Source organism: Bombus vancouverensis, chromosome 1, assembly GCF_051014615.1.
Source record: "Bombus vancouverensis nearcticus chromosome 1, iyBomVanc1_principal, whole genome shotgun sequence".
Classification (NCBI taxonomy): Eukaryota; Metazoa; Arthropoda; class Insecta; order Hymenoptera; family Apidae; genus Bombus; species Bombus vancouverensis.
Window position 1 is genome coordinate 2,966,801 of NC_134911.1, and position 25,032 is coordinate 2,991,832.

Genomic DNA, 25,032 nt, shown 5'->3' on the forward strand with positions numbered 1-25,032 from the left:
AAAATTACTATGATTCATGGAGTATACTAATAAATATTAACAAATACGTGCTTGGATTAAATATCTTATAATGTCTATATACATTTTCAAATTAATTTCAAATTTTACTAATGTAATCACGGTAATCTCATTACGGTGCTAATGAAATTTCAAAAACTTTCGTATAACACGCATAATATATTCATAAAAAATTTCCCAGATAAGCGTTCGGATACTTCTGTGAGTCACTGTGTATCTGAACTATAATACTATTTAAAATTTCGAAATCAAATGATATCAGATATCAAAACGAAGAATCTAATTCTGCATGCAACGTCCAAACATTTCTGAAGCAGCGGAAGCTTCATGTACTATCAATTTGCTAGACTTTCCAATATTCCAGACTTTGTTTAAGCATTGCTTCGCCTGTCCCAGATTCAAGGTATCAACGTGTCCACGCGATGCATTCAGCGAATCAACATGTTCAAATCGAATTTTCGTCACGGCTGTTTGCTAGGAGGGTCCTGTCATCTCGAAGCTCGGCGAAGTCCCATCAAAAGTTGGCCTGAATACCGGAGGAGTACGTAAGTACAGAGGACGAACAGTCAGTCAGTCGCACAAGTCAGCCTCGTTCTCGATGGCAACCAGCACATCGGTCGTTACCTGGTTGGAGAGGTGGTAGAGAAGAGTAACAAGTGGGGAGCAGAACACCTGGACGACTTCCTGCCAGGGAGTAAGCACCTCAGTCTTCAGGAAGGATCGTTTCACGTCGGTCGTTCGAGTCCACGATATCCTAGAAAGTTACCTATCACCAAAGAGAATACGTATCTTCGTCGAAAGAAAGAGAAAAGGAAAAGAAGAAAAAAGAGGAGCAAGGAACTCGCGTCTCGTCCGGAACAGTTGTACTCTTGGAACAGTTCCGGTTCTCAGTCGGTGTTCAACCGGAAACGATCGCGAAATGACGTTAGCCTCGCGGTACGTTCGGTGAACTCGCGAATTCGAAAGTGACCTTTTTTGCTGGATTAACAACAAGATCACCAATCCGTGTGATACCAGAACAGATTCTTCGCTGATCGTTGTCGCGAACAAACGATTATCAGCTGATCGTTCGTGGTCAGAGTTGACTGGAAGAAGCGGATTACGAAAAACATGGAAAGGACAGCTGTGTTTCTTCTGATCGTCGTCGGCTTGGCTACGCGAGGTTCGTTTTAAAATACTTACTTTATTAAAGTAGCTACATTATGCAATAATTTTTGTGGGTTTTGTGTTGGGAAACTGTCATTCGATCTGTTAATCAAAAAAAAGTTAACTCGTCATTCGAGTTTTTAATGTATTAGACACGCAGTGGCGACAAAAGTATTTGTACACAATTCGATCTATTATACAGGGTAGTTGGTAACTGGTGGCACAAGCGGAAAGGGGGTGATTCTACGCGAAAAAAGAAGTCGAAAATATAGAATAAAAATTTTTCGTCTGAGGCTTTGTTTTCGAGAAAATCGACTTTGAATTTTCGCTCGGTACGCGTGCGGTATAACGGTCTCACTGTAGATCGTTGTCTCGATGGAAAAATTTAAATCTTGTACCACCAGTTACCAACCACCCTGTAGAATTGATATTCTAATTAATTAGCTCTAAATATATTAAATGTCGAAAATAAATAATCTCTTATTTGGAGCGACGTGCAAAAGTTAGCGGCCAACTGGATTTTTTAATTTACACTCCAAAAATGATATTTTTAAGAATTTTAACTAACGTTGTATAAGTATATAACAGTATCTATTTCAGTGTTTTCTTTTATCTGTCGTGCCCTCATACATGATAATATAAATTGTTGTAGATTTCGCTTTTGCAATATAAAATGAAAAATCTATCTCTCCGGAAACTTTTGTTGTAGCTGCTACGTCTCTGACAGAATCGAAGTTGATTATTTTTGTTAACTTCTAGTTTCATAGATTATAGAAGTTTCTGAATAAAGAATGACCTAGTTAAGAGATTAATTGCAGAAATCAACGATGAAATAAATATTATATCGGAAGTATAATACTGATATAATATTCGATATAATTCTGTTGCTGTCACATTATTACAATTAAGATGAAACCTTGGAAATTAAATTCTATTTATAATCTTTCCTCTTCTTTTAATCAGTATCTCCGATAGGTACGATAAAACCTTTGATCAAGTAATTGATAATAATGTAAATTCTTTTAGGAAAATATTAGAAATTATCGAAATGTAAACGACTCGTAATCAGTAATTATTAGTAATATGTAGTTTTGCATGTTATAAAGTGATTATTTATCTTGTTAATATTAGTAAAATACTATTAAAGAAAGAAAAATAAGGAAAGGTAATAGCATATTGTTCCTTGTTTATACGTAACATTATACAACGCCGCAGCAAAGGACAAGTTTACTTTAGAGTTCACGTTTAAACTCCTTACAAAAGAGCATTTAGAAATCCCTTGTCTGCCTATCTTAAAGAGAGCATCTTTTTGCTCTTTTAATTAAGAGTATGGAAAATTCACGGGAGTTTTAAGAACAAAGCCACTCTTTCTAGGAGATAAAAATCTGCGCAGAATACAATATAAATTTTTATCATGATAAAATACGATGCGTAATATATGATTATCTGATAGAGATTCAGAAATTAGTATTTTCGATGAATACAATTAAAAATCGAAATGCGGATTTTTTAAACTGTTACCTAATTACACGAAAATTTAACAACGCATGATAAAAAAATTATGATATTCTTACTGCCTCTTGTAATTATTGTTTAAGAACGATATGTCTGATAGTTCTTACTGATAATTGATCAAAGCAAAGTAATTTAAAATAATTTTTTTTTTTTATTTAATTCTTTATATTCACAATTTGTCCAGTTTGGACGTTTGGTAGAATTTTTTAGCTGTCTTTGAAATAATTAAAAGCAAATAGAAAAGTTGCATTACGATCGTTTTGATTTTACCTATTTGATTAATAATTATTATAATTATTTTATAATCTTAGCGCATTTGTCTATATAATATAATTTCAATTAAATTAACACTTTTCTTCTAAGCTTGCTTAAATGTAAAAGTTGAAATCCTAATTTCGAATATCTTGGCAAACAACCATCTGCTTATAAAGGAGATGAAGAAGTCAATTATTTATTACCATCGCATTATACTAACGTTATTATTTCAATGAAATTTATATATGGTATCTCATTCAAAAATATATTCGTAGATCTGTCAAAATATAAAAAAGTTTCCGTTTGTCGTATTTTTTTTAACGAAGAACTCTTCTTGATGTGTTAAAACCGGATATAAGCCTTTCAAAGTGTATTTCCATCTATCTCGGAAGTGCGAGTAATTCTTCAGCATCGATCACCGACTACGAGAGTAGCAAATTCATTTTCTCGATTGGATGCATCTATTCTTAACGCGTAAATCCATTTTTGTAGTGTAAAGCGGCAAATGTACTTGCCTTCACGTGCACAGGTGTCAAATTGACTTTTCTATCTATGCTTTTTGCATTTAATGGGAAGTGCTGTGAAAGATTATCGTTTATGACATAGCTACATATTTGTTGGTATTTCATTCCTTTCATTATTTTTTACCAGCTTTCATTATTTACTTTCTAGTTTTATTATTATTTTTCGTGCTATAAATTATTAAATATAGGTTTGAATATAGGATGAAATGTAAAACATTTTATTTTGACATTTTCATATTTTAATATTATTTCAAGATCTTATAAACAATGGATTTTTATAAATTTTTCATTTTAATTATTGTAGTGTTTATGGTCAGTTTCTGTAGATTATACTAGCTGATCACTTGATATGGATTTTCTTTAATGAGAATTTCTGTTCTTTATTTTTTCATTTTCAGTATACTGTTTGTTATATGCTTATTAGTATTTCTCTTTTCCTAATTGTAAAAAATAGATTGATGTTGATTATTCATAACATCGCTTTCTTTAGCTAAATAATAGAAGTGAAGAATTTTTAACACAATCCAATTAAGAAATAAATGTTGTAACTGAACAGTTTGTTGATCTATTTCATTCATAAATCAGTAGATTAATGTTATGAGATACTATAAAGTTTCTTCCAGCGAAGTTTCATGAATTATCTTTATTTACATATATAGGCAACCAATAATAAATTACACATATATTATAATTCTGCGATATTCGTAATATACTTGTTATGTGATTTTGAGATATTAATACATCGTGAAATGCCAACAAGTTCTCCTAATCAGTTAATACTCGTGTAAAATAAATACATTGTGATCTTCATACATTTTCTATTTTATATCAATATTCTTAAAATATAATTTGTTAGCTAATTACTAAATAATAATATTTTTTAAATTATATATAAATATAATTAGATATCTACGTCAACGTGTATATAATGTCTCAAGTAACAAAATTACATCGTCTAGTAAATCAATTCTTCTAACTTCTAAAAAAGACTCTAGTCGTTTAGTTCAACTTTTAAAAAGATCTTCTGTTTTAAAGTGTTCGAACATTTTCGTAAACCGTATAAAAACATATAGTGCGATAAAACGGGAATTCAGATTTTAAAGAATAGGTGGTGGACGAATAAAAGGGAAATATGTTTTAATAAACACTGTTGGAACGAAAATTATTACTTTTAAAATTAAAAGTAATATTCATTTATTTAAAATCGACAGATAGTACAAGCATATTTATTCTTTTCGTAATTATGACTTTTCTTTATATCTCCTCCTTCCCCCTCCATTTATACACGTCTGATATCTTCATACCAAGGAACTCTATACTTTTTCATAAATTTCTTGGGAATTTTCTAGTGCAATTTAGATGATGGTGTTATAAAAGTCTTTTGTAACCACGGAAAGTACTCATTGTTTTTATGGAGAACCATACAAATAAATTACTCGCTTTACGAAAAACTGCTTATAGCTTCGAAAATGTTAATTTTATAAGACATGTTTTCTAGATTTGTCTGCCCTTAAAAATCTGTATCTATTTTCCCTACCCTGTGTTTACCCCTTACGGTCTACGTAATCTTGCGTACGGTCTTAAAATTTCAACTCTTTAATATTATGCTCGATAGAAATATGATAGCGTCGCTTCTAAAGGGAAAGTAAGTAGGATGACCCATGCGAATAATCTGAAGACGCAGCTTTCGTTTGATCAATTGCGAATTTTGGAATTTTCTAAAATTCACGATTACTATAACCATTTGTCTTCATTTTGCGAGTAATCCTTCCTAGATGATCTTTCCTATATGTCAGCCTTAATTCTGTATGTATAAATTATTTTCTCACTGGTACAAGTATAGTATAATTTAATTAAAATTTATTTTTATATGATTTAATTATATATAATTTAATCTCAATTATTAGGAAAGAATTTACCGAATTCTCAGTGTTAACTATGTATAAAAAGAATGTACTAAAATTTCAGTATATATATGTGTCGGGTTAGCGTTGGGTTTATGGGCGTGTAACGATCTTCATTCGAACTAGCCATCGTTGTTGTACGATAGAGATTATATTTACTGGTATAAATATTGATTTTTACAAAGTTTGACAATTAAACGTGGTGATTAGACACTCTAGATGTTAAAGACAATGTTTTTAGGTTCAATAACGAATCCACGGTCAACGGGGAAAACTCTTTGTACAATAGAATATATTTTGAAACGCAAAGTGACGTTAGCTGTGACGCTAGGTATCTTTCTGACTGACTGACAAGACGATGCGTGTAAACTCTCCAAGGTGATCGCAAGAATAAAAGACTGATACGATCGCATTTGTCAATTGCATATCGACCGGGGATACCAACAAAATTCCAACCGCCGTTACTAGGCAGATCCGCGTAGAGCTGGCATTGCTCCTGCCCGGGGTTTTATTGTTAATGCAACGTGTCTCTGTCCTGTCGTACCGGGCAGTCAGGTGCGATATGGCCCTCCGCATGACACTTCAAGCAAACCACCTTGGACGATGTGGCTGGTCGGCTTCCTCCCTGGCGTCGTGTATCCCTCTGCTGTTCGATACGCATCCTCTTGTGGCACTGTATTATTTTGTGTCCGTAAATACCACAGTAACGGCACCTCGTCTGGTGGCCCGATAACTTGCGTCGTTTGGCTTCGGGTTCCGCCGGTGAATTTTCTGGCGAAGATGTCGGCCCCTCCTCGTAGCAAAAGGGTCTCATTTCGTTGTAAAATTGGTTCTCCGTCTTGATGTCGCTCGTGAGAGCCAATCGTTTTAAACGTTGGTCGCGCATGCTTGCCAGGAAGAGAATGATGGCGATAAGTATTTCGTCCTTCGTAGAATGTTGCCACCCCGCCATCAGGAAGGAATAGAGACGACAGTAATAAGCCCCTAGAGATTCGTTCTTCACCCGTGGTTCCCTGGCTACCTTTATTAACGCCGAGGACGTTGTCTCTTTACTGCCGAACCGTGCAAGGAATCGTTCCTTAACGATTGACCAGGTAATCTCTTCGTCTTCCATCGTTTGCGCAAGCCAATGTGCTGCAGAACCCTTTAAAGCTTCACTTAAGGCAAAGTATAATGCGTTGCCTTGTAGAGGGTTTTTATTCACAAGCCAGCTAACAGTCGAACACCACGCAGCTGGATCGGCGCCTGCGACGTCGGGGTTAAAATGTGGTAATGCTAATATTGTAGATTCCGTACTCCGCCTTTGTATTAGCGTCAGAATTAGCTCGTGCATGACGGCGACCTGCCCTTCCAGCTTATGAAGCTGTTCTGATTCCACTTCTGATGTCGGGGTGGCGTCGAGGATAGGGTTGTGGGTGTTTGATGAATCTTCATTGAAATTAGCCATCGTTGCGGTATAACAAAGGTACGGTTTATTAACACAAGTATGGATAACACAGATTTGACAATCAACCACAGCGATTAGGCGTTCGCGACACTAGTGACAATGGTCTCAGGTCCGATAACGAATGACAGGTGGACGTTCTCACAAAATCTAAGTCTGACTCTTTGTTGATAAAACGTGAAATAATTGCTGATCGTAAAGACGTTACTCTTTAGTCGACGGGATCGCGAGAGAAAATGACTTTCCCGTCCCGATAATGCCACAGAGGAAAACTATAATGGGGTGTGTCTAAGGGCACGAGATCATCGGATTCGTCGAGGATAGCCTTCGTTCAGAAAGTAAGGGAAATTGGCGTTGCTGCTAATTGGTCAATCTCCACATGGGTGGTTAGAAAAAGATGCTAGCCGCCTTCGAGAGAAAGTTGCTAGTGGGAGACGTCGTCCGTTGAAAAATAGGTCTCCTCTATTTTCACGTAGTTGGGACAAAGACTATTTGTCTGTTTGAAGGACTTTGGTTAGCTAAATCTTAAGATTTATAACGGGCCCTCGGGCTAGCTGAATATGTACTGCGGAGACGCATCGACATCTGGCAATCATCTTACTCGAAGAATAGGGTCTGCGTGTGGCGAGCTACGGGACAGAGACCGTTGGAATGTTTACTGTCGAGCGTTACAACTATTTCCTTTTTAAGGAGAGCTATAGAATTACTCCATGCCTCTGCCAGACAAAGCGTTCATCCCTTGACCGCGGGTACGTTGGCGACTGACTGTCGCCTCGAGCCCAAGCTCATTATCACAAATCTCGAACAAATACAATCGGATTGAATAACTACAATTGTTTAATTACAGCTATAGTAGACTCTAGATTACAATGTTGCGGGATTATCCAAAGGTGTCCTTTCATCTCCGACATATATACATCGTAGGAAGACTACAGATACTTCCAAGTTGACTCGTGTTATGTGATCAAACTGTTTTGCAAGGTGTTCATTGCATACTATTAGAAAAGTCGTCGTAGATTTCACGATTAGTCCACCTAGATTGTGTGTGAAAAGCGATTCATAAAAGTGGCTTTTCTACGTTTAACGATCGCAATCACTTCTCATAGTAAAGTGACGGTTGCCCGTATTTCCCACGTTTCATCGGGAGCCACACACTTTTCTGTTACGCAGTTTTCAACTACTTCCTGAATACTGTGTTCCCAACTAATTACATTCTTCCGCCTGGATCGCTACTCAGTCGTGTCAATCTTCCCCCCGTTTCTTTTCCAGCCCTTTCATTCTTTTATCTTTTATCTTTCATTCTTACGAGCTTTCTTTCGAACGATCGGATCGATCGAACGATTATCCCTCGGTGTTTGATTCACACAGGTATTAAATTCTTATCGCGAATACAATAGCTTTCCTTGTCTCCTTTTTTATTGTCTTATGTCTTCGATTGACGCGAAGTATAATTAAATCTTAGTGAAAGCATACATTATTGTACCGACATCTAGGAAAACTATAGTAAAGTAGCAATTTCAGTTTTCGTAACTGAATAACGCAACTATGACAACAAATTAATGGGACAGTTGATAATTAAATAATATGGTTTGTTAGAAAGATAGTTATTTCATGTAATAGTGTTTGAACAACTATGAGTATTTAAACAGGTAAAATGCTTATCAATAGATTTAGATCATAATTATTAATTGAAGTAAAAATTTGAAAGTCTTTCTATGTTTGTAATGTTTCAAAATACGAGAATATAATTCAATATATAATAATTAGTTGAATTTATTACTAAATACTTCCCTATTTATACGTTCATTACTGTATATCATGGTATCTCACTGAGGGTAGCCATCCACATATTATTTACCAATTAAGTTAGAAAAATTTACCAAATGTCCAGCTGGACAAATTGTAAAGTATAAATTAAATAATAATAAAAAAAAAATTACTGTATATCGATGAATATGTACCTTTTCAAGCAGCTGGATACTTTTGGAATCGACTGCATATTTATCAAATAATAATATAATAAATATCTTTGAAATTCTTTATCTGACCTATCTATTGGGAACTTGAGTAGAAATCGCGTCGATATTTCTTATATGGTACATGACTTAATCCAAATGAAGTTTGGTATTTCAAGTTTCTATATAAATATTTCTATATTTATAGAAATTTATTTAAAATGATAATGAATAATATCATCGATAAAAGAAATTTAGAATATTCTCGGATCTTGAATATTACGTTCTGTATATTAGGAATTTATTAATAAGTAATTAATATTTTGATGTAACAATAGTCACGTTAAATCTATTGTGTATGTATATATTCTTACTTTCGTATATATAATATACCTATTGTATAACTAATTTAGTTCTACTATTTCAATCGTAAGAATCTAACACTCTGCTAGCTATTTAATTTATTAACTACAAATACTAAATTAATACATTAGAATCGTATATCAAGATAATAACAATCATTCAATATGTTTGTTTAATCCACTGATATTTTAGGAATTAAAATACATATACAGTCGTATTTTAATTATTTTATTTTCACAGCTTGCAAAGTCGAGAAATCTATACTAATGCAAGTTTATTCAAAATCTTCATCGGTTAAAATTAATTTATAATTTATAGTTTGAAACATTATATGATGTGATGAGACTATATGTAAATTTGTTTCATTAGCGCTGTTTAATTTTCAGTTATTATTCTAACTGCTTAAAATTTCTTTTCTAATATAGTTTTGAAAGTAACGTAGTTCGTTTCGAAACGATATTTTATTTTACTATGATTCTATTTCCCACATTTTGATTTTACACTTCTAGATTTTTGTTATTTATTTTTCTGATGTTATTTAATAATTGCGTAAGCTCGATTAATGTAATTATTAATATAAATAAATGTTACTTATATTACGATTTTAAATAAATACGATACATGTATACAAAATATGGAACACACATTGCTGTTCATAAGTATTAACTTATTATAAATAATTAGCCATGTTACTACGCCACGCCAGAAAAATTACTGAAAATTCTCAACGCGAGAATTGATTGTAATTTTAATAAATAAAAAAAAAAAACATTGCTCTTCATAAGCATTAGGAATAATTAACCTAAGCTGTAAAGGAAACGATTAATGGATTAGAATTTTCTATTTAATATAAAATTGCGATCAATGCCTAGAGCGAAATATTTGTCGTTAACATAAAAAATTGTTGAAGTTATTCGCAAGAATTACAAAGACATAATGAATTAATAACAGTACGTTGGTCATTGTAGTTTCTTGATCTAAAACCTATTGAAAAATTTCAGGTGAATTAAATGAAAAGTTCAAGAATCTGATTTTGATTATAAGATCGATCACTGCACGTTTATTCATGTAACAATAACGAAATAATCAGAAAATAGAAGATTCATTTTATTATATCAAATTAATGGAATTATTATTATCAACATTGAATATACAGGGTGGTTGGTAACTGGTGGTACAAGCGGAAAAGGGGTGATTCTACGCGAAAAAAGAAGTCGAAAATATAGAATAAAAATTTTTCGTTTGAGGCTTTGTTTTCGAGAAAATCGACTTTGAATTTTCGCTCGGTACGCGTGCGGTATAACGGATCTCACTGTAGATCGTTGTCTCGATGGAAAAATTTAAATCTTGTACCACCAGTTACCAACCACCCTGTAGAATTGATTTTTTAATTAATTAGCTCTAAATATATTAAATGTCGAAAATAAATAATATCTTATTTGGAGCGACGTGCAAAAGTTAGCGGCCAACTGGATTTTTTAATTTACACTCCAAAAATGATATTTTTAAGAATTTTAACTAACGTTGTATAAGTATATAACAGTATCTATTTCAGTGTTTTCTTTTATCTGTCGTGCCCTCATACATGATAATATAAATTGTTGTAGATTTCGCTTTTGCAATATAAAATGAAAAATCTATCTCTCCGGAAACTTTTGTTGTAGCTGCTACGTCTCTGACAGAATTGAAGTTGATCTAATTAAAAAAGAAATTTTATTTTATATTTTCGACTTCTTTTTTCGCGTAGAATCACCCCCTTTCCGCATGTACCACCAGTTACCAACCACTCTATATAAATCCTTTACAGTCGTAGTAGTAGTATTTATTACAACATTCTTACATTTCAATTATATAGGTCCTCTATATGTAAAATAAATATGTTCAGAATCTTCTAAATAGAACAAATTTTTACTTTATAATCCATTTTCCACATAAAAAAAATATGCATTTATATAAATAGTGGCAGCCCAATAATTATATTGCAATATTTATCATCATAAATGTTAATCGATAATGAGGATGTGGTTTACGATCGGCAGGCAAAAATTTTGCAAAGCGAACATTCACATTTTGGTATCGACCTACTGACCAGCGATGTAGAAATCAGGAACGGATCGGAAAACTGGTAGGGCCCGTGAAATGATCGAAAGCGACTGACACGTGCGTGTTACACATAAGTATGTGCATCGCGCGTACACACGATGTAACATGCGTCAGTTTCTGCCTTGAAAACAAAAGGTCGACGTGTTTAATTAGTCTGGCTTGGTTCCTAATTTCCCACGATTCCGTGAAGTAACGGGAAACTCTGAGCAAGAAAGAAGAAGAAGGTGGAGTTCGACCTTCCTCTTCTCACCTACTTTTGCCCTGATTATCCACTTTTCTTTGGACGTGGGCGAATCGTCAAAACCACGTGTTGCGTTACGGATATCCAGTTAGAACGTCCACGATTGGCTGACGTTCCTCCGCGTGTTTCTCTTTCTATGAAAACCGTACCACTAGACCGTAGATATCAATGAAAATTTAAGCAGATATACGTTTCATATACTAAATATTATAACGAATATTCTACTTTGGATATGTTATACAGTTTTGCATTTTAGATATGTGTAGATTCTGTGTATATTTGCATCTTTAAATGTTGCATTTCAAATGCATAAAAATCCGCCGTCTAGACGTCACATAATATTTTTATGAGAATTCTCATTTTCATTCTCGTGTGAAATATGAATAAAAGAAAATCACAGAGAATAAAAGATCGTTTTTGTAGATCTTTTTAATCATAATGCTACTCGATATTTCAAAAGGGAACTAATATATTAAATCCAAAAAAGTAAAAAAAAAAAGAATAAATTGAAGAAAGTTAGAAGACGTAGAAACAGTTGATAAATTCATAAAACTTTGTAAAAAGTCATAGATATCTTATATGTTACTAAAAATGGCAATCGATGTTTTTGGAATGTTTAGAAATGTGAAATGAGGATTAAAAAGAAACAAATAGAAAATGTCTTGTTTATTCTGAAATTGTTTTTTTTTACTGTAAATGATTTATACGTAAATCATGTTCTTTTCCTCGTCTTCATTATGTTATTCCTTATGTTTCTGACATATGGAAATCTTTCTAGAATAATTTGGTGCAAACGTGTTTTCTCTTGGATTTGGTTTAATTAGTCAGTTTATGAATAGTGTGACTATGTAGTACATTAATATAATACTAATATTCTTACAACTTGAACAAATAGACATCTTTCAAGAATATCTAATTTTATGTAGAACTTTATTTTAGTTCTATTTAATATAATTTAGTATAGTTTAGTAGGTTTATGAATTCATAGAATTAGGTGAATGTTAGAATGAAGTGATTTAGTTTAACTAGTTTAACCAGTTTGTGAATAGCAATAAGTAAAATGTGTGAGTTCAGAGATGTTTTATTAACACTGGAACGACCGTCAAAGTGGTAGATTTCAGTTTCCTGTTTTTTGTGATAAGTAAGGATATGCTTCTCTTAAAATTAAGGTTAATTTTTATTGATGTCAAAATGCATATAATTAAAGATATTCCTATCTCATTCTCAACATACAATTTTAATTATAAACTATACATTAGGCGATGATTAACCTAATACTAAAATGTTTTTACATAGTACGGATATTAGATCTAAGAAATTATTCAGATTTAGTTTCCTAGATTTTCAGTTACAGATAATTTTAATATGAGTTAGATATTTGTTGAAACTTTACTGATTCTCAATTCTGATAATACCGTTAGATCATAAGTGAGACACAATTAAGTTACTTAATTTTTAAATATTTTACAATAAATTATTTTAAAATAAAATAATTTCCATTTATTAAAACAATTTGATCGATATTTATTTTTATCGCATTTTGAAGTGTCTCGTATATTAATTACGATTAGTACTGTATTATTTATGCATATTTCAGAGTTAAATGAAAAATTTGAAAATTCTATTTTTCTTGCGCTTTAATCTTTTTAAGCAGTCATGCAAACTTCTTTCCTATCTCGCTGTTTCAGAATAGACAAATTGAAAACTGATAAGATTTATAGGTTGTGTGAATATTCTTTAATTAATGGCAAAAGGAAGATTAAATATCTGACAATGGAATGCACTTGCCTCGATAGAGAGACTGGATAATCGATAAAATTGCTATGATAATCACTACTAAAAGATAACGGTTGAAATAGCGGTGACCTGATATTCGCACCGGAATAACTTTTACCCTTTCCATGCAATTGTAACTCGCTGTGTCCACTCTACTGACCTACATATATTCCGCGCGTATGCGAAATATAAGTAGACTTTGTGCAAGCAATAATTTTGTGAACAACAAATAAGTTTCATCGTGGCTACGATACAATAAAACCCGTGAGGAAATTAAAAATTGATCAAAAAGAAATTTTGTACAAAAATTATTACTATAATTACGTATGTTATTTTTGCAACATTTTTGTAATAATGTAATTAGAGAAATTGAATTTGAGAAATTGTTTTAAATAATTTCGAATTGTTTCAAATTTATTATTATGACATGTGAGAGTTAAACATTTTCAGGAGTATAATGTGTAGTAATAAATAGGGAAGACAATAATAATATAACTAGATACATAAATATGATTGAATATGTATTCAAAAGTTTGGAGCATGTTAAAATTTCAAAAGAGATAACTTCCTTAAGTAGATGAATATTTTATTTACAATATTATTCTCTCATAGTATTGAAACTGTAATTAATCCTATTTAAAAATTGAGTTGCAATTATAACACATCCTTGTATTTGCGGCAAAGTTTGTTTCATCCAAAAAACAAAGAGCGTTGTAATCTGTTATATGTATAGAGGGGCCGCAATTGTTATGACTCAAATTAAAAAGTCAAATATGTATAAAAGATATATATAAAGTAACTCAGATATATGTAGTATAAGAATTTATATTGGAGTGTATAAAGGAAAGAGAGAGAAACTGGAGAAATGGCCAAGAAGGGAAAAGAGCAAGAAAGAGAAAGAAGGGACTAGAAGAGGTGAGAAATGGAGGGATAGAAGCAAGAAAGGATGACAGCTCACCAAACTATAGAAGAAAGAAGAAAGAGAGAAGCAGAAGAGAGGGGGAAAAGGATAAGGAAATCCAAGTATAATATATACTACAGAAACATACCCAAAGAAATATTACCAAAGTACTTGGAAGGGAGGATGAAGTGGAAGGACAGAAGAATGCTGGCAAGATTCAGATGTGGAAACGAGACCAAAGCGAGGGAATATTGGAAAGAAGAGGGGGAAAAAAGATGCAGACTATGCAGAAGGAAAGAAGAAGACCTGAGGCATGTAATAGAAGAATGTGAAATAACGGGAGGACCAAAGGACATAGGAAAAACGCTAAACGAGACTGGAGAAGGTTTAGCAGAACTGAAAGCAATAATAGAGAAGAGAAGGGCAAACGACAGGAAGGAAGCACAGCAAAGGGGCAAAAACCCAAAGTTGCAATAATTTTTAGTCATTAGTTGTTAATTTGTAGTTTTTAGTTTTAGTTTTTAGAGATAAAATAATTAAGGGAGTGCAATAGAATAGAGAGAAAAAGAGGGGAGGCAGACGTATAAGAAGAGAAATAAACATAAGAGATGTAAAACCGAAAGTTCGTCCAAAGCCGAAAGGCACGGACTAAGCAATAATAAAATAAAAAAAATAAATAAGAACGTTGTTTTAAACGATCGTATTCAAGAATAACCACAGCAAATGATTAAAATCGTTGGTTGCTGTAATTTTCATCGCGTCCTCTATTTAAGCAAAAATTCCTATACATCATAAATTATTATAAATATATGAATTTTGCATATATTAGGTTGTCCGGAAAGTGTATTTCTTTCGCAAAAGTGTTTTTTACAACAGTGCATCTTCATTCAAACGTGAAACCAAGTCTGTGAAATGTCACGGTGTTTATCTCGACAAAACAAAATGTATCGTACGTAATTCGACAAAATAATATAGAGCAAAAAATGTTGTGCGTCTATTATTTCCTCATAAAACGAACGAAACTTTTCGGACAACCTAATACATATACAAAAGAATTGTTATTTTCATCCCTGTCTGTATAAGTCTTAATATATTGACAAAAAAAAAAGAAAAAAACGTACTAAACATAATACAAATTACTTGAGATAAAAATGTTTAATTTTAACATAGTTATATTCTTAAAAAATTGGTAACTTCAAAGTATTAAGAACTTCGAGAATGATCTAATAATAATGTTGCAATCATGTACATATATAAGGAACAAGACTGAGTAAGTTTAAGGTGGCCTGATTTCTAATTGATTATTATCAAAATCTAATTAAATTGTAAGTACAAGAGCAACATCTATCATTAAACAGTGTTGTAACAAGAAACAGAAACGCATTATGAGTTCATCGATGTACGTATTTTATACTGATCTTACCGTGAATCTTTGTAAGCACGGCAAGAAATATCCTTCACGCATAATTGTGCCAACTTTCATCGAGCAGCACGCCGCGCCGCGCCATTGCAACCTGTGCGGATGACTATAATTGAGATTCTTACCAAGTTACCTTTACCATCTTTGGTCCTTAATTAAAATTGCTTTCGCGAAATGATTTCCGTTTTTATACAATTCCTCTTATTAAAAGCCGTATCTCAAATATTGTACTTATTATGCATGAAGTTCACTGCATGAAGTTATGCATGATGTATATATATATATTTGTGACTGATTGTGATATATCAGATGATTCTATATCATTTTAACATTACTCTGTTACATTGCTAAAATGCTATGTACAGGAACAAAGGAGGAAATGTAACTTTCTAGTATGATTGTACTCCATAAAAATGGCTGATAAACATATTATTACCAATTGCTTTTTGTTTCTTCATTCCTTTATGCTTTTGTTCTTTTATAATCTGAGTTTCGATATACTGCTCAGTTCATTTTGAATGGAAAAGAAGATTCAAGTGCGAGATGAAAGAAATCTTGTACATCGTATGCATCAAAGTTCCTTTAGAACACTATGTTTCTTAGCCACGTAATTGATTAAATACTTTAAATAATGATAAAATTATTCATGTGAGTAATTTGTTTATTTTTATAAGTATTACACGTAATGGTAAATATTTCACTTATAAAAATGAATACTAAACTATTATACTGACTCTTATTTTTATAAATATGGAAATGTACCTACCACTTATTAAAAATTCGAGTTGCATTGTTATTATTTGTATCCTCAGAGGTAAGATCAGAATAGTTATTATTTTATTGAATGAATAAATCTATCACACCGTTCTGAGCCAAAAAACTTTTATTGATTGAACTAGAGATAAAAACAAAAAGGCATCTTAAGCCCATCGATTAAATCTATCGATTGTAACTAGGACTATCTTCAAGTTACTATTTCTTATAACTAACGCCTCTGCATACAGATGGCGAGCACGAACTCACGTTGTCATTTTCAACATATATTTTATTGCTTTCTACATACGAGTATATATTTCTATGAATTTATGATATTAAAAGAACATTTGATTCTTTCAGTGCAATCAGATATTTTTAATTTTAATCATTACTTCAATGCATATATATATATGTCGGAGATGAAAGAACAGCGGAGCCTTTGGAATTTTGGATAATCCCGCAACATTGTAACCTAGAGTCTACTATAGCTGTAATTGAACAATTGTAGTTATTCAACCCGATTGTAATTGTTCGAGAGTCGTGATAATGAGCTTGGGCTCGAGGCGACAGTCAGTCGCCGAACGTAGCCGCGGTCACGGGATGAACGTTTTGCCTAACAAGGTATGGAGTAATTCTATAGCTCTCCTTAAAAGAAATATTCGGGGCGACACGAGACAATAAACATTCCAACGGTTTCTGTCCCGTGGCTCGCCACGTGCAGACCCTATTCTTCGAGTAAGATGATTGCCAGATGTCGATGCGTCTCCGCAGGACATGTTCGGCTAGCCCGAGAGCCCGTTATAAATCTTAAGGTTTAGTTAACTAAAGTCCTTCAAACAGACAAACAGTCTTTGTCCCAACTACGGGAAGATAGGGGAGACATATTTTTCAACGAGCGCGGTCTCCCACTAGCAACTTTCCCTCGAGGGCGGCTAACATCCTTTTCTAACCACCGATATGGAGATTGACCAATTAGCAGCAACGCCAATTTCCCTTACTTTCTGAACGAAGGCTTTTCTCGACGAATCCGATGATCTCGTGTCCTTAGACACACCCCATTATAGTTTTCCTCTGTGGCATCATCGGGACAGGAAAGGCATTCTCGCTCGCGATCTCATCGATGAAAGGAGTAACCCTTTACGACCAGTGAACATTACGCGTCCGACTTAGATTTTGTGAGCACGTTCATCTATCATCCCGTCGACCGCGGATTCGTTATTGAACCTAGGATCATTGTCATTAGTTTCTCGAGCACCTAACTACCGCGGTTACTTGTCCGGTTCTATAATAATCGTATTTGCACTAGTCAATGTCTTCTCCATTGCATAACGACAACGTGTAACCCAAACGAAGATTCGTTTCACGCCCCTAACCCTAATTCTAATGTGCGCTCCGACATATATATATATATATGCATAGTAATGTGTACGTATATTGAGTGTGTGGTATTAAATGTAAGAATTATACAACAATGTTGTAGAATAAGCTTTAAAAATTTATTTAAAAGGTAAGAAACCCTGGGAGCTTCAAATGTTTCAATATTTTTTGGTAAATAGAAAGATACTAAATAGGACAATAGAATAAATCGCATTAATAATATAAAACTATTATATGTATAGAAATAGAAATATTATTTATTTAGTTTAAGCAATTATTATGAAAATTATATCGTGTTCGATGACATTAATCGTATGCTCAATTAATATTTTACCCACGTCAGGATCGAATGACTTCCGTTTTCGCTTCTGTACATACATAGAAGCTAAATCACGGTATAATTATAAGACAAATATTGGTAGAGTAAAAGACAAGCAAGAAATATCGTGTGGCGTTATATCTTGAGGTTCAGCGTAAGTTCTGCCCCGGTTTGCGGTTTAACAATTACGATGATACGAGGTAGCAACCTACATTAAGCGGATGCAACGAACCGTCAGTTCAACTACGAAGAAACTTTTTTAGAAAACAAGGTGCTCGATAATCTTCGGCAAGCATACGCAAACCTTTGTGGAAGGAGGTCGCTTGTTCACTCTTGAGCGCACTAAAAATAATGCGTCAACATAAATGGGGAAAAAAATTAGAATCAAATTTCCAATACGTTTATTTTATCAAACAATATAATTTTGCAATGATCTTCGATATTGAAGTAATATTAAAACTAGAGAAAAATACGAAAGATAATTGAAAAGACATTTATATATATAATTTATAAGAAAATCATTAATTAATTTTATCGGTTCTACATTTTTGATGTTAATTATATTAGAAACAATACGTACAATATAGCATTTGTACTGGCAATTTACATTGAGTATTTAGTGAATTATCGAGAATTTAAAGGATATCGATTGTATGTTGATTATATACAAGAAACTTGATTGATGGGACAATTTGAAACAAAAAAGAAAATGCACATCGTACGTACAAGATACAAGATATTTCGTATAACTGTATATTTGACAAGGATAATAACCCTCGATATAATACGATTTAATTGCTGTGTATTAATTCTTTACTCGATATATGTTTGTAATAATTTCTATATACATTTTGAGGTTGGTTTCAAATTTTATCACTGTAATAACGCTAATTGTGTCCCATTACAATCCTACTGAAATTTCCTAAACTTTCATATAACATACATGACACGTGCATAAAAATGCTCTACGCCCAGCGTTCGAATATTTTTGTGAATCACACATATGTACTGTTGAAAATGACAACGTGAGTTCGTGCTCGCCATCCATATGCAGACGCGTTAGTTATAAGAAACTAGTTGCAATCGATAGATTTAATCGATAGGCTTAAGATGCCTTTTTGTTTTTATCCCTAGTTTTCGTAAGCGCGTGCAATAAAGGTTTTTTTGGCTCAGAACGGTGTGAAAATAATAGCTATTGTGATCGTACCTCTGAGTATAGAAATAACAACATGTACATATATAGGAATATATTTGTCTACAAGTTGAAAAAGTTATTTTGTATAGGTTGACATCACTGCTTATATGACTATAATATTAGTCATATTAGCAAATAGCGATTGCATCAACGCTCCATCCTTCATTTCCAGTTACGGTTTCACTTTTGTCTTCTTTGTTTGCCCATTCGAGACAAATGTTTGGCCGGCGGGAAATACATACGGTAAAATGATGGTAGGTATCGTACGCTTAAACGTTTTGATACTCCGGTCGTTCAGTATGGGACAGGAAGAACAGACAAAGTAACTGATAAATATGTAAATCGCGTGGCCTGAACCGTTACGTAGTCATCATTTCTGTGTCTACATTCGGAACCGTTTAGTCAGTTATCCTTTGAAGAATGTCGCTTCGACAGCCATGGTAATCAATTAGAATTATCTGCTACTTTTTGGGAGAATAAAGTCTAACAGATATTCCTAACCTCTATTTTGTAAATGTAGGTCTTTCGCGTTCGGGATAATTCGAACATGACACTACATCTAATGTGTGTGTTTCACTTCATGCTATTGGGTTGTTCAAGAAGTTCGTAGTAATATTTCAAAAAGATCAGAAGGTAATATATTTTTATAGAAGTTAGAATTTTATTAAATATTTCATGCATTGCCTCTTTTGCGGTACATTTAGCTATTTATTGGATAGCCTCATAAAGTTTGTCGAAAAATGTTCGTATTTTTTTGCGATCCATTGTTTCAAGCAGTTTTCGTGATTCCAAAGCAATTTGGTTTTTGTCATTAAAAACGTTTGCAGACATTATATAAATATTTCCAGATTTCTCAACAACTGTTATCTTATTGAAAAGTGTAACGTTGATGAATCGGTTTTCACAGTAAGAGCTAACTTTGATATTTTTAACAAATGTACACGCATCGATACTCATACATATCCTAAAAAATTTATGTCACAATACTTCCGTTATCTTTTCTCAGAGTTGTATGGCATTGTAGTCGCGCACGTGCCATTTTCTATTGTCTCTTAAATAATCCTACAAGTTAATATATTTACAGTTAACACCTAGTTATTGAGACATGTCAGAAGCCGTTATCTATAGATCTCAGGCCCATCTCATTCTTCTTTTGTACCTTCGATAATCGACATCCTGCAATAAACCTAAATACCAGACTTCTACTGCAAACCACTTTCGAATCTCCTAATCTACTCTCTTCGAGGGAAGGTACGACTTACATATACCAGTTTTATACCTTTCTTTTGTCTTTCAGTTAATATAAGTTTCCCATACAAGAAAATCCAATGAGCTAATATTAGGTCACGTTGAAAGTTGTCGTATTCTTAAGCTGTTTGTTTTGGAAGAATATAACTCTGCCAAATTGGAATATTTTTATTTAAAATAATTTTCATAATTTTCGATACGTTTCATAGAAGTATTCATTACGATATGTCACTACTCTCAAAGAAGTCATTGAAACGTTCAAACTACAAAATCAAATGCTTGTTCTACTTTTAATCTTCGACTCCGCTTTCTTGAAAATATAACGCTTCTGTTCCGACATTCCAAGCATCGTGTAAAATAAATGAAATTAAGTTCGGCTCTTAGTCGAAAAACGTTCGACTATAAATTCTCCGACAATAAATTCTCGATGCTTACAAAAAAGATTGCAACAGGCTGAAGGAGAGAACAGCTAGAAATCATTTGGTTTTCGTGTAAAAGCGAACAATGGATCCGCGCGTGCGGAATGCGAATCGTGTTAGAAAGCAACTCGAACCTCTCGGTCCAATGGCCAGAATGACAACAGCGGGCGGATGACAAAAAAAGAAAAAAGGAAAAGAATCGACGATGTTGAAGAAGAAAAATTGTCGCGTTACGCAAGCAGACGAGGTGAAATTTTGCGAGGCCTCTCCATTTTCATGCAGTTCCCCCTTTGTCCATTGGATTTACACGCGTGCACGTACGTTGTACGTCGGCATAGCCGATGACTTCCTAGGTGATTGCGCGAAAGCCGCAGGATGTGAGCTGCTTGCATTATCGTTTCCGTTACGGGTTCGTGGTAATCGTGGTGTTTTCTTCTGTTTATCTACGCCCACGAGCAGCCGGTAGTTGCCAAAGATTATTGATTTAACGGCTCTTGATGCTCACAATACAATCTGCTGACTTGGAATCAATTCATTCACGATTGTAGTACTTATACTGTCTTTAATTGGAGAATCAAGTGAATCGATGATATAGGAACGTGAATAAGCTCTAAGAGTTATTTTAATATTATATAATATTATATAATATATAATATAATTAATATTGATACGAATGAGTTTTATTTGGAATAAAAATAATAATTTTAAATTTAAAATAACGGATCGCTTTAACTTAATTTTTATTTTCAAGATAATTTACGAAAAGTAACTTTATCTTACCTCGTGATCAAGTAAAGCATCTGTATATAATCTTTTATACTAGTTAATCTCTTTAGATGGAATGACAAAAGATTTAGGGTTTTAAATATCGTATTTGAAGTATGATTTAAGTAATTTATAAACTACATCGTTTTTTATAACGTAACTGTATTTGTTTTCATTACGATTATCTCTGAGTTAGAAATGTGTGAACCATGTGTATATGGCTGTGAAAAATATGCGCTTTTAATGCAGTTGATGTAAAAGAATCAGGAATTATTTGGCTAAATATTTCTTCAAATAAAAAATGACCGTATTTGGTAGACAGATTATGAAATAATTCAGAAGAAAATTATATCATTATTTCAATAAAGTGACACATAATTATTGTCGCATAATAATATCGCACATTAACGTGTAAACGATATGATATATCATTACACAATATCGTATCAAATCTTATTTATTATATTGAATAACCATTTCTCAAATATGTTATGTAAATAATGGCAAGGTGTGATCTTAAGACGAACTGTCGTAATCTAACGGTGCCAGTTGAGGGTTAATAGAAATAATAACAGAAAACAAGTAATAGAACAATACAAAATAGAAATAGATGAAACGTAGAAATCCTTCACACGAATTACATTAAGATCGCTGTAATCCATCCATCCTGTATGCAATACCCGATTACGATGATAATTTCAAAAGGCATGGCAAAGAGAACGAATAACTTCGTAGTTAAGAGAGTAAATCTTCAATTCAATTTCATTCCTCTTCGCGTCAGTTCACGTACGTTCAATTATCTTTTCTCTATCTGTTGAAGAATAATGTAAACGGTATATTCCTGCAGAGGTATGAAATAACGTCTATATTGCTCCGGAAGAACTAAATTACGCTATAATTCAATATATCATGCAAGTGTTCTGCATCCAATTAACCCGTATTTATTGCTTTTATCTCTTAACATGTTGACCGCCACCCGTATTCGGATGTCAGCAAAGTTTCTGGTCAGGCCACGTAACCCACATTCGGGTGTCGCTTATTTGACTACTTGCGAAGGATCGTCGCAGGTATTTGAAAAGATATTCCATAATAATAAATTGTTAATTAATAATTAATTGTAATAATAGTTGAATTGTGTAAAATAAAAATACGAAAATGGTTTATCAAAAAAATTATTTAGATGTAAAACTTTAAAGCATTCTATACATAGCCGAGGTTGGTCGGGACAATTTGGACAATAAGTTGTTTTCTTCAAATTCTTTTGTGCCTTTCTTCGGTCCATTTGACGTCTTTTATTTGCATAACGTAATTTGCATGCGCGTCTAATGCTTCTTCCGGAATCGTTTTTCCGAACGGCGATATTATGCCGACTCCGTCGAAGACAAGGATTTTTGTATTTTCAGACAACCCTAATAATTTTGCAATTAACAATTGTCTAAATATTCTAATATTTATATTTTTCCTTGTTGCAATTTTGTAATCCGTCAAAGCGTTTATAACAGAAATTTCCAGAAGGAATCGAATGCCAAGTTTTCTGTACCATTTGATTCCTTTTCTAATTGTGGTGGCATAAGAAACCATTTGGTCGGAATAATCTATATCACGCTTTCCTTCGTTATATTCAACGACAGCTACTGGTTTTAACGTTGCGAACAAACGAAACGAAAGATCATTCTTGAGATAACCGCTTGAGCGACTCGCATTACTAAAATATCGATGGGAGCACCTTGCAGAGAACGCTTGGTACTGTTGTACGCGTGGCCTGACGGAGATTTCCTTGAAAACACGCGTGCCAGTCAACGTGTTAAAGAAACTTGTTTCGCGACGCAAACTAAAGTGTGATTTATCTTCTATATCGAACCATTACGAATCTAATCCTAATTTGTCTGAAATATAACATGTTTTAATAATAAAACAAATTCAAATCTGTCCTTAAAATAAGCTAAAAAATCATGGTGTAATTTACGATTTCATTGAAATTCATCATATCATATCTGAATTCAAGAAACTGGAACTGAAAGAACTTGAAACCACTTTACCAGTGAGAACCCGTGATTTATCTGCAATGTCCAGTTAGATTTTAGATGAAGTTGAGATTATTTCAATTTGGCAGTACGGTATTATTTCTAGTTTGTTCTTCTATTTTCACGCAGCATCTTCTTTAACGCTATTTCCGTTAAGACGTCCAGTTAAAATTGGGTGATTTAAATTCAAATTACCTTGAGTCAAGTAACTTCTATGTAAATCAAGTAAATTGAATTTAAGGAATTTGAATTCACGTAGCTTGGCTGACCTGAACGACATTCTCTCGAAGGTTTCAGAGAACAAAATATAATCGGTAAAACGATATTATTGCGGATATTGAAAAGATTTCGCATAAAAGTTGGCTTTACTTGGCAGAAAGTGTAATGGTAGAACATTACTCTTTGTCTCGACCGAAAGTATTAATTTATAAATAAGTTAATTTTTCAGGAGATTCTATAAGCGAAGAAGCGTGTATTAAGTAATCATATAATTTATAAACTAGTGTTAATTTTCAATCTTTTATATAACGATTGATTTATATGTAATTAGGTATGAGCTCCTTAGATTTAGAAAATATAATAATCGCAATAATATTAAGTTCCTAAGCGTTATGATTTTATCATTAATATCGTTTCATCATTTGTAGATAGATTCATAAAAATTTCCAAGTGTATTGGATTTCAAAAATCTTTTTTATAAATCATATGCAAATATTCAAATATTAAATTTACGACAGATACAAGGCAAGCAAACAAAATGTTGATCTGACTACCAGCATTTTATATTACACGTTATATTTTACTTTAATCGAAAAAAAATTATCACTATTTTGATCGTAACTAATAAGTAGATTGAGGATAATTGTATATCGCTGGGAAAGTGAGAAAAAATGTACAGAATGCGTGGATAATATTAAAAAATATTCAGAGTTAAAGTAATTGATATAATATTCAGAACGCAAGTTGCTACTTTGTGCAACGCGCCCTCCAAAACGCATTTCAATTAATATAAAAAATATATACATATACTAATTATAATCATATTATGAAATATTTATATTTCATGTATTTTCTTTACATTATAAAATGTGTTTCTTTAGATCTATATGCGGCGGAGAGAATCACAAGTTGATTTATCATTATAAAATGGAATCGTGACTTAAAGAAAGTTGGAAAACACTGATTTAGAGCGAAACAAACCTCCGTTTAAATTCCACTTTTTTATTTATCTACATAAAAATATAAACAATCATTTACCGTTTACAGATAACTGTACCACGAATTTGACCTTAGATTACAAAAAGAAAAAAGAAAAAAATATATTATAAAAGAAACGAGGATGATGATTGCACTTCAATCTTTCG

At 32.9% G+C, this 25,032-nt stretch overlaps 1 protein-coding gene across 1 annotated transcript in view; it reads left to right on the forward strand.

The window, feature by feature from the left end:
- The first annotated feature begins 715 nt into the window (after window positions 1-715).
- Window positions 716-25,032, forward strand: part of LOC117160558 (uncharacterized) — an 87,317-nt gene continuing 63,000 nt past the window's right edge. The window contains exon 1 of the mRNA XM_033341383.2: window positions 716-1,180. Within this exon, the coding sequence (XP_033197274.2) occupies window positions 1,129-1,180 (52 nt within the window). The 5' untranslated portion in view covers window positions 716-1,128. The remainder of the gene's footprint in view (window positions 1,181-25,032) is intronic.